This window comes from Tursiops truncatus, chromosome 7 (assembly GCF_011762595.2).
Source record: "Tursiops truncatus isolate mTurTru1 chromosome 7, mTurTru1.mat.Y, whole genome shotgun sequence".
Lineage (NCBI taxonomy): Eukaryota > Metazoa > Chordata > Mammalia > Artiodactyla > Delphinidae > Tursiops > Tursiops truncatus.
In genome coordinates this window covers 65,971,393-65,984,564 of record NC_047040.1, presented here as the reverse complement: position 1 = coordinate 65,984,564, position 13,172 = coordinate 65,971,393, and the positions used below count along the sequence as shown (strand labels likewise).

The window sequence follows — 13,172 nt, the reverse complement described above, 5'->3', positions numbered from 1 at the left end:
TCTGTACACTAAAACACATCATTAAGAAAATAAACAATCAAGCTTCCGACTGGGGGAAAATATTTACAATACGTATGTCTAACTAAGGACTTTTATTCATAATATATGAAGATCTTCTACAAATCAATAATAACAAAATCTACTCAATAAACATGCACAAAAAACTTAAACGCTTTACCAAAAAAGATATGTCTGTCCAAAATGAACATGAAAAGGTGTTCAAAATCATTCCTTATCAGAGAAATAAAAATTAAAACCACCATAAGATACATGTCCACACTCACTAGAATGCCTAAAATCAAAAAGGTTGAAAATACTAAATGTTAGTGAGGACTCAGAGCCAGTGGGAACTCTCATATACTGCCAGTGGGAATATAAACTATTACAACCATTTAAAAAACAACTACTTGGGGAATTCCTTGGTGGTCCAGTGGTTAGGATGCTACGCTTCCACTGCTGGGGGCCCAGATTCAATCCCTGGTTGGGGAACTAAGATCCCGTAAGCTGCGTGGTGTGACCAAAAAAATTAATAAATAAAATCAAAAATAAATAAAAAATGTTTTTTAAACTACTGACAGTATCTTTTAAAGTTAAACATACATCAAATCTATGATCCATTCCTAGGTATCTATCTAAAAGAAGTAAAACCATACATTCACAGAAAGACTTGTACGTGAATGTTCATAGCACTGTTGTTCAAAATAGCCAAAAACTAAAAACAACTGAAATGTCCATCAATGGAAGATGGATAAACAAAGCATGGTGTATCCATACATGGAATATTACTTGGCAGTTAAAAGGCAAGCCTACAGATACATAAAACTTCATGGATGAATCTCAAAAACATTATGATGGACAACAAAAGCTCTGTGCATTTTATTGTGTATAAATTATGTCTCAATAAAAACTTAACTTTATAAGACAAACTAAAAATTTCTACTGGTAGAAAACAAATTATCTAACTCTACACAGCACAGGAATGAAAAAAATAGAATATCTTTGACTTGAGAGGCAAAAAAGAGGACAGTGAGAAAGTGCTCACAATATGATTAAGTGGAAGCATTTTCATACATATAATATGTATAATCATTTAAATATGTGTGCTTTAAACTTTAAAGGAAAAGATAGCAAGGAAAGAAATCATGTTATAGTTTACAAATCCTAGGATTTGTTCTAAAGTCATCTGTCATTTTTTTTTTTTTAGCTCCCTGGCATCTGAACTCCCTTCCTATGCCTGTGAAATTTCTGCCTTCTGCTGAAGAAGCCCCAAAGCCAGATACCAACTTTCATAAGCTCCATTCCCTTGCGGGGAGGGCACACGAACAGCCTGGATACTGGCAGTGGGAATTCACGCTAGCAGCCATGGCAGTAACTTCGGGAATCCAGTCACAACTATAGCAGGAGGGTCATCTAGTAGCCAGTGTCAGCAGTGGCCAATGCCAATGCCAGGTGAGTAAGAGGGGCAAACCATTCATCTGGTGTTTGGTAGTAGTGGAAATGGTATCCTCACCAGCATCCTTCTGCAGCATGATTTTAGCTTCAAAGCTACACGCTTTGCTTTGTCCTGCCCATTTTTCTAGCGTTATCTCCAGTGTTCCAAATGATTCTGTGAACCTACTCAGTATCCTTTCAACAAATTCCTTTTCCACAGAAATCATCCGGAGTTAAGAACTTGATGGAAAAATAAAATAATAAAAGCACTCTAATACAGAATGTGAAATACTGGTCCTTTCAGTTAACAAGATTTTACAAATAAGTAGAAGTTATTTGGTCTTTTTTTGTTCTTTTAATTAAGTCGTTGAAAATAACTTTTTTTTAAACACCTTGGATTCCTCTCATACTTTCAAAGAAAAGTGTTTTTCACAATTAATGTTGTTTTAAAAGGGGAGACATTTTCAAAATATCCACCGGAAAAAAAAATAGACATCTCCATAATTCACACAATGGATAGCTGAGGTTCCAAAGGAACACCTTAAAACTAAGAAACTGTTAAATAGAAAAAAGCACTCTCATAGCTAACATTCAAAGAAGCGTCTGTGACTGATGTGCTCAAGGGATATCAGCCTTTGTGTCACCCTAAAATCTTGGGAGCATGCTAAACATCTTACCTTTCCTTATCAATTGTGAATTGATCAACCATCAATTTTGCTGAGTTTATTTTATATCTACGCAAAATTTCCACGTACATAAACTCTTTAGGTAATGAGTTTTATAAATTTACTGTTTGCTATGTGAATTAGTACTGTTATTTTTTGGTTCCATAAATTCTTGTACTATAGGATTTTATAAATAAATCTATGCTCTCTGTAAAACATCTTTTGAAGAAATAATGTATAGACTCAGATAATTTTTCCTATCAAGACTTTTTTTTTTTTTTTTTTTTTTGCGGTACACGGGCCTCTCACTGTTGTGGCCTCTCCCGTTGCGGAGCACAGGCTCCGGACGCGCAGGCTCAGCGGCTGTGGCTCACGGGCCCAGCCGCTCCGCGGCATGTGGGATCCTCCCGGACCGGGGCACAAACCCGCGTCCCCTGCATCGGCAGGCGGACTCTCAACCACTGTGCCACCAGGGAAGCCCTCCTATCAAGACTTTTTAAAAAATTTGTATCTATCTTCATCAGTCCAAGCACAATCCTTTCTTTGTTGTTGTTCTTTTTATTTTTGCCCATTGTTCCTCCGCATCCTCCACTCCTATGCTTATAGCCCTTCCTCACTGGCACCCACTCTGTGTTTAAAATACAGAGTGGTTTTATGTAGAAGATGTACACATTACCTAAATTGTAATGTGACATGAATTTCATTGTTTCTTACCTTGCCCTCATGAAGCTTACACTTAGTGGAGATAAAAGACAAGTTCACATATAAAATAAGACAATAATTTCAGGCAATTGTAAATGTAATAAAGGAAATAAACAGGGTGATGAGTAGTGATTGAGTTACTTTATAAAGGTAATCTCTTCTGAGAATATGTTATTTGATCTAAGACCTGAAGCATGTAAAAGATACTGTTGTGAAGAGCATCCAGACAAAGAAAGCATAGGCTCTGAAACAAGAACAAGCTTGACATGAGACAAATGGAAGAGGCAACTGCTGTGTCTGGAGCCCAACGAGCCAGAGAAACCTGGTCATAGATGAGGCACGAAAGAGGCATGGACTGGGTCAGGATGACAAAAAAAATCAGGGAACTTAGTTAAAAGATCATCTTACTCCATGTGAGATATGATGGTTTGGAGAAGGGCAGTAGGACTGGAGATAGAAGTATGTGGTGCCAGAGAAGCCCAGAGACAAAAGGGTTTCAAAAATTTTAAAAAACGAGGTTGTAGTCAATCATTTCACATGTTGCGGTGCTTAGTTATATGAGGACAGGAAAAGGGATATTGGATTTGGCAACTTGGAAGTTGTCAGTGACAGAGGTAGATTGGAGGTCATTGAAGAATGAATGGAAGTTTTTCATTAAGAATACCAGATTTGACCCTCATTCTCTTCTGGTAACATCCAAAGTCCTATGAAAATGACAGTAAAGATATAGAGAAAGTTCATAAGTTCATAGGAAGAAAGAGAAGAGTTTCAGTGACAAAATTTCAGAGTTTGGAAAGCAAACCAATTAGTAGTGAGTGTCAACAGAATGAAGGAAGGTTAATTCAAAGCTAGCAGTGGAGAAAACAGAGCAGTAATCCATTTTACACTGCAAGTCCACTGAAATAATAAAGAACTGTTGGTACTAGGTGCCTCTGGAAGTGAGGGAGAAAATAGAGTCGAAAAAGGAGGACTAGCTAAAAGTCTATTTGCCAGACATGTAGACCCCTAGTTCCTCTCCTGTACTCAAGCAGCAGCTGAGAGATTCACTCACTGGAGAGGGTGAAACAGAGAGGGTATCTAGAACAGGTAACACAAAGCACAGTTGAGGACAGGAGTCTTATATTGGAAACATACCCCCAGTCTTCTTCTCCCAAGGACATTTGGGTCTATACCCTCCAGGAAGGTGATTGGAAAATTCTTCTCTGGGGATCTAACCAGCCATTTTGTTTCTTAGTACAAGAGTCCCAGTAATGTCATCTACTACAAAAGACCACAGTCAACAAGCCCTCCCCATACTACAAAGTTTTCCAATAAGTATTCAGTGATTCTCTGTTAAAGATAAACAGACAATAAAGAATCACCAGACATTTAAGGAAAGTATCCATTATGAAATGCAGAAAGTAAAACAATATGGGAAAAATGTAGCTCAGAGGAAACAGTCAATACAGTAGATGAAAACACAAAAATTTTCAAATTCCATTAATATTCTCGGCAAAATAAAAGAAAAATTGCATTCATGAAATAACAGAATGGTATACAAGAAGCATTAAATAAATATGAATTGGTTTACAAGAATTATACAACAAGTTTTCTGCATAACCACACTAAAAATGTATCATCTGAAGATACTTTGTTTTGCTTTCTTTAAGGTCAGTTGTGAAGCAATTTGATTTTTGTTTTCTCTTTTCTAATTCTTATCCACACATAACTTAGGAACGTTTTTAAAAATAATTTGACTTTTTTCTAGCTTCTTCAAAGCATCCAACTTTATTTTCTCAGAAATAGTAGCTCCTATCTTTTTGAACTTATATTTTGATGGTTCACATAGTATTTAATTAAGTTGTCTATCAACAGTAAGGCCAGCTCTCTGTCAATACAGGGACTTAAAAGTTCATTACCATCAATTGTAGTAGTAGGCAATTTTAGTTTACTGCTTATTTTCTACTGTGGTTAATTGTGTGGTCACGTCACGGCTTTACACCCATAAGGTTTACCTGAGTAGGTTTGGTCCTCTGGAATGAAGGCAACATACCAGGTCTTCTGCAGCCACTAGATCATTTCCCAGGTAGCGTCAAACTGAACAAGAGTTCCACAATTTCACACTTGAGTGCATTCAAATCTCTCAGGTAGATGGCAACCAGATTCCATAAATAACTTCCTGCTAGCACCGTTTCAAAATTCAGATTTTAAAAGATACTACCCTCTCCCTGAAGGGCAAATTCTTAATGAAATGAATTATATGACCCTTGAGCAACAGCCTGAGGCTCCCAAATCAGGTAAAAAGGATTCTCCCTTTGAATGCATATAATGAAGACATAATAAAATCAACCTAACCTATATAGATTTTGGTTGGATCTTAACATGACGATACATGACTAATACACAGAGGGAGCTCAGATTTGCTTTTTGGTTTTTTTTAATATGCTTGACTTAAGCTCATAATTTATAAAATACCTTTGGGGATTTGTTTTGTTTTGTGAGATACAATGAACTCTAAGAGCAATATTTGCTCCTGGATGTTCACTCTAGAGTTAATAAATTGAGAAACAGAAATTATACATGTATGTGGGCTCTATTGTATATTTCAGAATTAGTATTAGAAAAAGTAATAAAGAAATACCTTTACTTACTAAAGAAATATTCAATATGAATAGTGAACTGTCATTTGCATCATAAAATATAACATCATAATGTCACTCACTGTGCTATTTCAAAATTATTTGTCTTCCTGCTCCATAAGACCTAAGCTCAAAGGCAATATAAGTCTTACTATGCCTACCATAACTTCTGGCACAAAGTTAGACACACAATAAATATCAGTTGAATTAAAATAAAAGTTGGCATTGTAATAAATTAAAGAGTGCAGAGTTTTTTTTTAATGTAAGTTCAAAGTACAAACAATGAGAAGATGGAGTCAATAATTGTAAAATATTTTCTTATGTACAACTGAAACCAGGTTTAAAACATAAAGCCAATCATACATTACTTCTTCAATAAGAATAGATCTATATATAAAATGACCAAAAATTGTTAAATCTTCTCAGTAAGCATCACATTTTTAAAAAATTACTCTATCATATGCTCAAGGAAAGTTATCAGAAATTGGTACAAAATTTTCTAAATACCTAACACGTAATCTTCTCCATTCCCCACTTTTTATGCCATTACTATTAAATGTTTTTTCCCTTCAGAAATATCTGATGACTCTGCAGTGGGTGCTTAGAAATTCAGGATACAAAATTCATGCTTTCCCTAGCTATTATCAATTATATATTTTATCCAAAAAATAAAAAAACAAATAGTTACAATAGTGATAAGAATTTGTTTTATTGTGTTTTCCATAGATAGTAATAAGGTTTTTTGGTGAAAAAATTCATTACAAAGACAATCTATAATTGAATCAGTAACAAAAAAATTTTTGCTTTAAATGAGTCAAGTATTCTGCATTTGAAATTCAATTTCATAAACATTCAAGATTAGTGAATTTTGATAGGAAAAAAGACTAACAGAAAGGAAAAAGACACCTTTTTAACAGATAGCGACTTAGAGGTTTTTTTTAAATTTCTTTGGGAAAACACACAGTATAGTTATTTTTTTAAGTCTTTTGCTTCAAGTCAAGTGAACTTTAGACTAAGAAATTTTTTAAATTTGCCAAGAAATTGAAGTGTTAAAAATAGTCTTCTCCTTATTCATTTAATTTCATGTTTAAGGAAATATTTGACAGATAAGTTAACAAAATGCAAAAGAAGTTTACCTGCATTTTTATATAATAAATTCTAGCTCTATAAAAAATTTCCTGGTTTTACACAAAGGCCAATTTTTGACCTTCATTGATCCATTTCTATGTAGTTAAAAAAATACAGTATCAAATCTTTCTCCCTCCCCCCCAAAAAAACTAGAAGAAAAATTTTTAATTGTGAGTGTGTGAATGTAGCTATGCATATTCTCAAGCGTACAAAGCACACGAACATCACTTTACTTGGAAAATTATTTTCATCATACTGTAAACATCTTTTCCTCTGCATCTGGACTTTTCAAAATAGTCTTTGGTATTACTAGCTATTGTGCTTTGAAATGGAAACTTAAGGGATTTCTGTAGCGGTGCTACATAGACATTTTAAGATATAAATAAGAAAAATGCACTTGGAATAAGTTACAGTTAGCTGCTTTTGCATAATTTTCAAAAACTACAGTGTATGCCTAGTCACAGTTTTATAAGAAAGAATATCTCCTTTTTCAACTCCTTAATTTTAAGGAACACTTAACCATTTTGGCTAAAAATCCATTTTTGGAGTGGATCTGATGGATTGCATGACACTAAGCTTGGATGCTCTCCACTTGCTGAAAGGCACATTTTAAAGAATGAATTATATAGAAGTTGGTCCTAGAATAAAAAGAAATACAACAGACATTAAGTTTCAAAACTCAAAGTTAACGGAGAAATATAAAAACAATTTATGGTCTCATGGAAGCCAAAGAGAGACTTATGTAACGAATATACACCATTCTTAACTTTTAATCTTTCTAATATCTACTATGTCTGATAAAATCTTGTTGGTTTTTGGTGTAGGCAACATCATTTATGCCACCACTGTTCAATTCACAGAAGGTGTTATATAAATGAAGAGAGGTATGCAGAAAAAGGTCTCAATCAAGTTCTCAAATAACAAATATTTCATTGATATAAGTGATAAAACTCTAAAAAATCCAGTCATAAAAGTCAGTTTTATAGTGTTCTAGAATTACACAAAACAATATTCAGGTAGGAACTGTTAGTTTCCAGCTAAGTTTTAAAACATATGTTTAAAAACAGAAAAAAAGCCTTTCACATATTCTCTCAATTCTAGATTCATGAAAAAGTACTAAAATAGGGAAGAAAAGAATTAATCACTTTAGGTAAGAAAAAATAATTATTTTTCTCTTCTCTGCCAGGAAAACAAAAGTATGACTGTCACAAGAAGCATCATAAGAAATTCTAAAACATATACAAACAAATATTACTAATAATCCACAGACATGTTGAACTGCATAAATCATGCTGTAAGATATTTTATAACTATTTTGCTCCTAAGAGTATTTAATTCATAGATATCTTCTTTCTTACCACATGGGTAGACATACGTAATGACAAAGTTAACAAAGACAGAAATTCTGACAGATAATATCAATACAGTATGTTTCATGTATTTTCCCAGATAAGCAATTAGAGCTAATCAAAATAATTACATAAAGGGGTGAATTAATTGTACTGAGGTACCTTCTGGATCTCCCATATCTGTTCTCCAGTGACAAATGTCTTGTGACCTTTGTAAGCACATGCCTTCAGCTGAACGACACCTTGAGCAGCATGAAGACATAATTCCTTCTGGATGTTATGCCGAATTTCATGTTGAACAGAGTATTCAAAGTACTGTGAAAGGAAGAATGCTGTTACTGACGAGAGTGCTCTATATCCTCAGTTGCAAAATTGTCAGCCAAAAAAAAAAAAAAAATCAGCAACTCACTGAATAATGGAGTCAGGTGTACTTCACCAAAATAATACAATGAAGTAAGTATCAGAATCGTAACCTGAGTTTTTGGGACAGAAGATATTATAGCCTTTCTCCAGCCTATCACCAACAGATAGTTACTTAATTAAGAAGGCATTGTCTTCCTTCCCATGTCAGAAATTGGAAGCTATCAGGTAGGATGGAGGCTAGAATAGGTTTGCCACAGAAAAGAGTCTGGAAACGTTTAGCAAGCCCATTAACTACCTCTTTCTCTCCACAAGTGTTTCTTCTCTCTTATTCATCTCAATTAATGGCATTTTCATTTAAACTAGAAACATTTGAACAGGGTACTCTTGGGAATTCCCTGGTGGTCCAGTGGTTAGGACTCTCTGCTTTCACTGCCATGGCCCATGTTCAGTCCCTGGTTGGGGAATTAAGATCCTGCAAGCCGCACGAAGGTGGGGGGCGGGGGGCACACGATGACACTTTTCCTGCCTCAGTTTCCTTGCCTGTAAAATGGGTAATTTAATAACTCCTACCTCATAGGGTTATGAAGATAAATGGTTTAATACATGTAAAACATTTAGACCAATAACTGGTACATGGTAAGCATTCAATACATTTTTAGCTATTGTTACTATTATTGATGTTTCTCTCTCCCCACATGTCCAATTAAGTGGCCCCTTAGTCTTACTGAAGTTTCCTCTCAGATGTTACCATCCCACCGATCCTTACTTCCACATCCTCACTTCTTTTGCTCAGGCACTCAAAATCTCTACTGCAATACCTCCAGGTACCTCCAATTTCTGCTCCTATAATTTGGTCCACTCTGCTGCCAGTTATTCTTTTGTAGCATTGATTTGATCCCTTACATTCCCTGCTTAGTGATTCACAATCACTACTGTTGCTAAGATGAAGTCCACACTTCTTTTTTTTTTAAATTAAGGGTACTTTAATTAATTAATTTATTTATTTTTGGCTGTGTTGGGTCTTCGTTTCTGTGCGAGGGCTTTCTCTAGTTGTGGCAAGCGGGGGCCACTCTTCATCGCGGTGTGCGGGCCTCTCACTGTCGCGGCCTCTCTTGTAGCAGAGCACAGGCTCCAGGCGTGCAGGCTCAGTAGTTGTGGCTCACAGGCCTAGTTGCTCCACGGCATGTGGGATCCTCCCAGCCCAGGGCTCGAACCCGTGTCCCCTGCATTAGCAGGCAGATTCTCAACCACTGCGCTACCAGGGAAGCCCCCACACTTCTTAATCGGTACGTGAAATCTTCCACTTTCAGTCTAACACCAACCATTGTCCCAATTATACACTATGCTCCTTTCACACAATTCTACCAATGCAGAACATATGTATCCATAACTCCACTTTGCTTTACTCCCTAGAATATCTTTCTGGGTCCTTTTCTGCCTAGCTAACTCCTTTTGATCCTTCAAAAGCCAATTCAAATATTACTTTCCTTCTTTAGTTTTCCCTGAATTTGTCTTATGCACAAAATTACACTTTTCTCAGGCTTCCCATAGTGCATCAGAGATAACCTTCATAGCACTCTATTGGAATTGTGTGTGTAGCTAGCTGACTTCACCATAGAACAAAGTCAGGCAGTGTATCTAGTAATAACATCCATTATACATCAAATATTTCATAATGTTGACATTCCAAAGAAAAAATGAGTGAACATAATTGATTTTCAATAGTGAAATTATTAGTCTTAGCACTAATATTTATTGAGCCCTTATTATGTGCTAGGCAGGGACTGTTCTAAACCCTTTATGTGTATTAGAGTAGGCACTCCACAAACATTAGCCGAATTAATCTTGAGTTCCCCTGGTCTTAGCCTCATGCTTAATTTATCTCATTCCATAAATATAATATCATTTTTATAACTGATAGCTCTTCAGATGGAGACATTGAAAAAAAATGGGTTTAGATCATGAGAACAGCACTCTGGCTGTACTTCTTTAAGAAAGATAAACCTTAGGATTTCAAAGATGATAAGAAAGGCTGACCAGAACTTTACATTACTCATATTATTTTTTAAAAACCACTAAAACGGAAGTTATAAGGAATGGAGAATAGTTGAAGATACTTAGACAACCAAAGAGTATGTTATTATCTAGTTGAGAACACTGGAGAGAATTTTACCTTAGAACCAGGACAACTACACTGGAAGAGAAAGGGGAAGAGGCAAAGCATGGTGTTACAAAGCCATAATGAATTAAACGGCACTGCACCAGTATATTAGTCAATTTAGTCACATTATCAGAATACTTATTTTCATTTGGCATAGTGCAATACTGTTACAATGGAGTTTTATGCTATAAAAAAAATATCATTATCTGGTCAAAACAGTAGAAGGGAACATGAGGAAATGATCGAGTTAGATGATATCTCAAAAACATCTAGCACTCAAGGAACTACAATTCCCAAACTAGTTTAAATGCAATGCTTGATTGAAAATAACATTTAAAGGAAATAAATCAAAATAAAATCAATGGCTATGTCAGGGTGATAGAAGCCAGAGTTATCTTCTCAAAATATAAACTAGAAAATATAATTCTTTAGCTCAAAATCCTCAGGTGGCTTCTGTCACACTTGGAATTAAATTCAAGTTCCTTAACGAGGCCAGCAAAGCCTTATATGACCTGGCCCCTAATTCATGTCTCTGACCTCATTTTCCACCCCTCTCTTCCTGGACCACTCTGCTCCAGCCACACTGGCTTTATGCTTGCTCTTTTTACCTGCCGCTGGGCCTCTGGCCTTGCGTCCTCTGCCAAGATGCTCTCCTCCTGGAACATGGTTCCTCTCCCAACTCCTCAGGCCTCCACTCTAAGGTCACCTTCTCAAAAACGTCTTCCTGAACCTCCAAAATTAACAACCCCCCCGCACACACATTATCCCCCTACTCTGCTTTATTTTTCTTTATACCTAAAATTACATATTTATTTTTTCCTTTCCTTCTAGAATATAAGCTCAACAAGATAGAGACTTTGTCTTTTTCACTACTATAAGAGTGTGAGTTACATTATAGGCGCCAAACAAACACTTGTTGAAAGAATATGTGAATTATTTCAGCATCCCCAAATTTCTAAAAGATGGCTATATGCTATTTATAATTTAAAAATTATTTTAGAGACAGAACTATAAAAACATCTTTATGGCAATGATAGGAGAAAAACAGACAGAACAATGTATAAAATATATCTTCAACTTTTACGATAAAATAGATGTAATGCTAGAAGAAGCCTGAAATAAATTTATAAGTATTTATATTTAGTGATAAGATTTTTACAAATGAGGAAATATTTCTCATTGCTCAAAACCTTAATTTTTACTAGGATAGTCCAGTGTTATTTCTAAAAGAATGTAACTACTTATATAATTATGTTTTCTTCTAATATATAGTGTATAAGGAAAATTTTAAGATATGAATATATATACACATCGACATATATGTACATATATGTATATGTATATGTATATATCTGTGTGTGTGTGTGTACCTCCATCAAACTTTTAATATCATGAACCACAAAAATACAGTATGAACATGATGTTATTTGCTGTCAAATCCAGTTAAATATAGCCTTTACGTATAATTTAGCAAAATCACCATGCTAATAGTCATGCAACATCAAAGATTCACATAGAAGATCCTGTTTTTCATTTCAAATGGTATTATTCTATTATTTTCTCATTTACCTTTCTACTAAATGGGTAAGCAACCTCAAACTGCTCTCAGAGGCAGAGTGAAAATCAAAATAAAGTACTCTACAACTTCTATATGAATTGCCAAACTTAATCTAAAAACGTTTCACATACCAGTTTACCGGAACATAAAATTGATTTAGGGATTCTGAAAAACGCGCAACAACTTACTTCTGTTTGTAGGTACTAAAGAGAAGGGAGGATTTTTAGTGCAGTGCTCACCTGGTTTCCCCCAAGTCCATGACATGTATACAAAATTAATGGTTTGCCTCCTTGATTATTTTCTCCAACATCCAGACATAGAGGCTGACCAAGACTCTTAATCTAAAGGGAAATTTTCAAGTTATAAATTTTTTTAAAAATCTATGTGGTTTATATTTTTTCGCAGTTAATTTCAGGAAGTGGTGTTAATAATAATGTAAAATCTCAAAAGCAATAAAACAGAAAATATTTCAGCAATTTTTCTGAATCACATAAATATTGGTGGAAGGGAATATACCAACTAAAAAGGAACAGGAAAATACTCACATATCCAGCTATAACAGGATTAAGGTCTGGCACATACGCTTCTGGATAAATATTGTTCAGATACCATGTAAAATTTTTACACTGAAGGCGGTGCTTTATTTCAAATCTTTTTGAAAGATCACCAAATGACTTCTGGAGAAAGATGAGAAGTGAAGGCGGATGTTTAATTAAAACAGAACTGATAAAGTACTTCGAATGCTACTATTTGTATTTACATTTAGGTCTTAAAAAAAAAAATTCTGGGCCAAAATATAAGATGCGATTTAACTACAGTCACCATTCATTCAGGCAACAAGTATGCCTGGCTGCTCACTTCTGGCTTCAAAGAGAATCAAGGACCACTGCAGTGCCGACCGAGTGCTATTTTATTCTTCCTTTGTGCCACAAACCTCTGTCATGGGACAAAGATCCCTAGCGAAATGCTGAAGGCAAAAAATGGTAGTGGGGGCATCCAAAACTGATCCTAGTTTTATACGCAAAAGTGGTCTGTAAAGTGTGGTGTGAGAAAGCAGGTACAGAGAAACAGTGCCAACTGTGCATCATGTAACATATCTCTTCTCCAGTCAAGACCACAAAAAGCAACACAGTTGGGAATATTTTTTTCTAGTTTTAAGGGTATTGCTTACTCCTAACACTATCTTCTAATAATATC

General features: G+C 35.2%; 1 protein-coding gene across 4 annotated transcripts in view; it reads right to left on the bottom strand.

The window, feature by feature from the left end:
* Positions 1-5,647: 5,647 nt before the first annotated feature.
* GALNT3 (polypeptide N-acetylgalactosaminyltransferase 3) overlaps positions 5,648-13,172 on the bottom strand; it is a 46,329-nt gene continuing 38,804 nt past the window's right edge. For all 4 annotated transcript variants that reach the window (XM_019922943.3, XM_019922942.3, XM_073807619.1 and 1 more), the window contains 4 exons: positions 12,521-12,652; positions 12,215-12,316; positions 8,056-8,208; positions 5,648-7,182 (listed from right to left, as the gene is read on the bottom strand). In XM_019922943.3, coding sequence (XP_019778502.1) covers positions 7,060-7,182; positions 8,056-8,208; positions 12,215-12,316; positions 12,521-12,652 — 510 coding nt within the window. In that variant the 3' untranslated portion in view covers positions 5,648-7,059. The remainder of the gene's footprint in view (positions 7,183-8,055; positions 8,209-12,214; positions 12,317-12,520; positions 12,653-13,172) is intronic.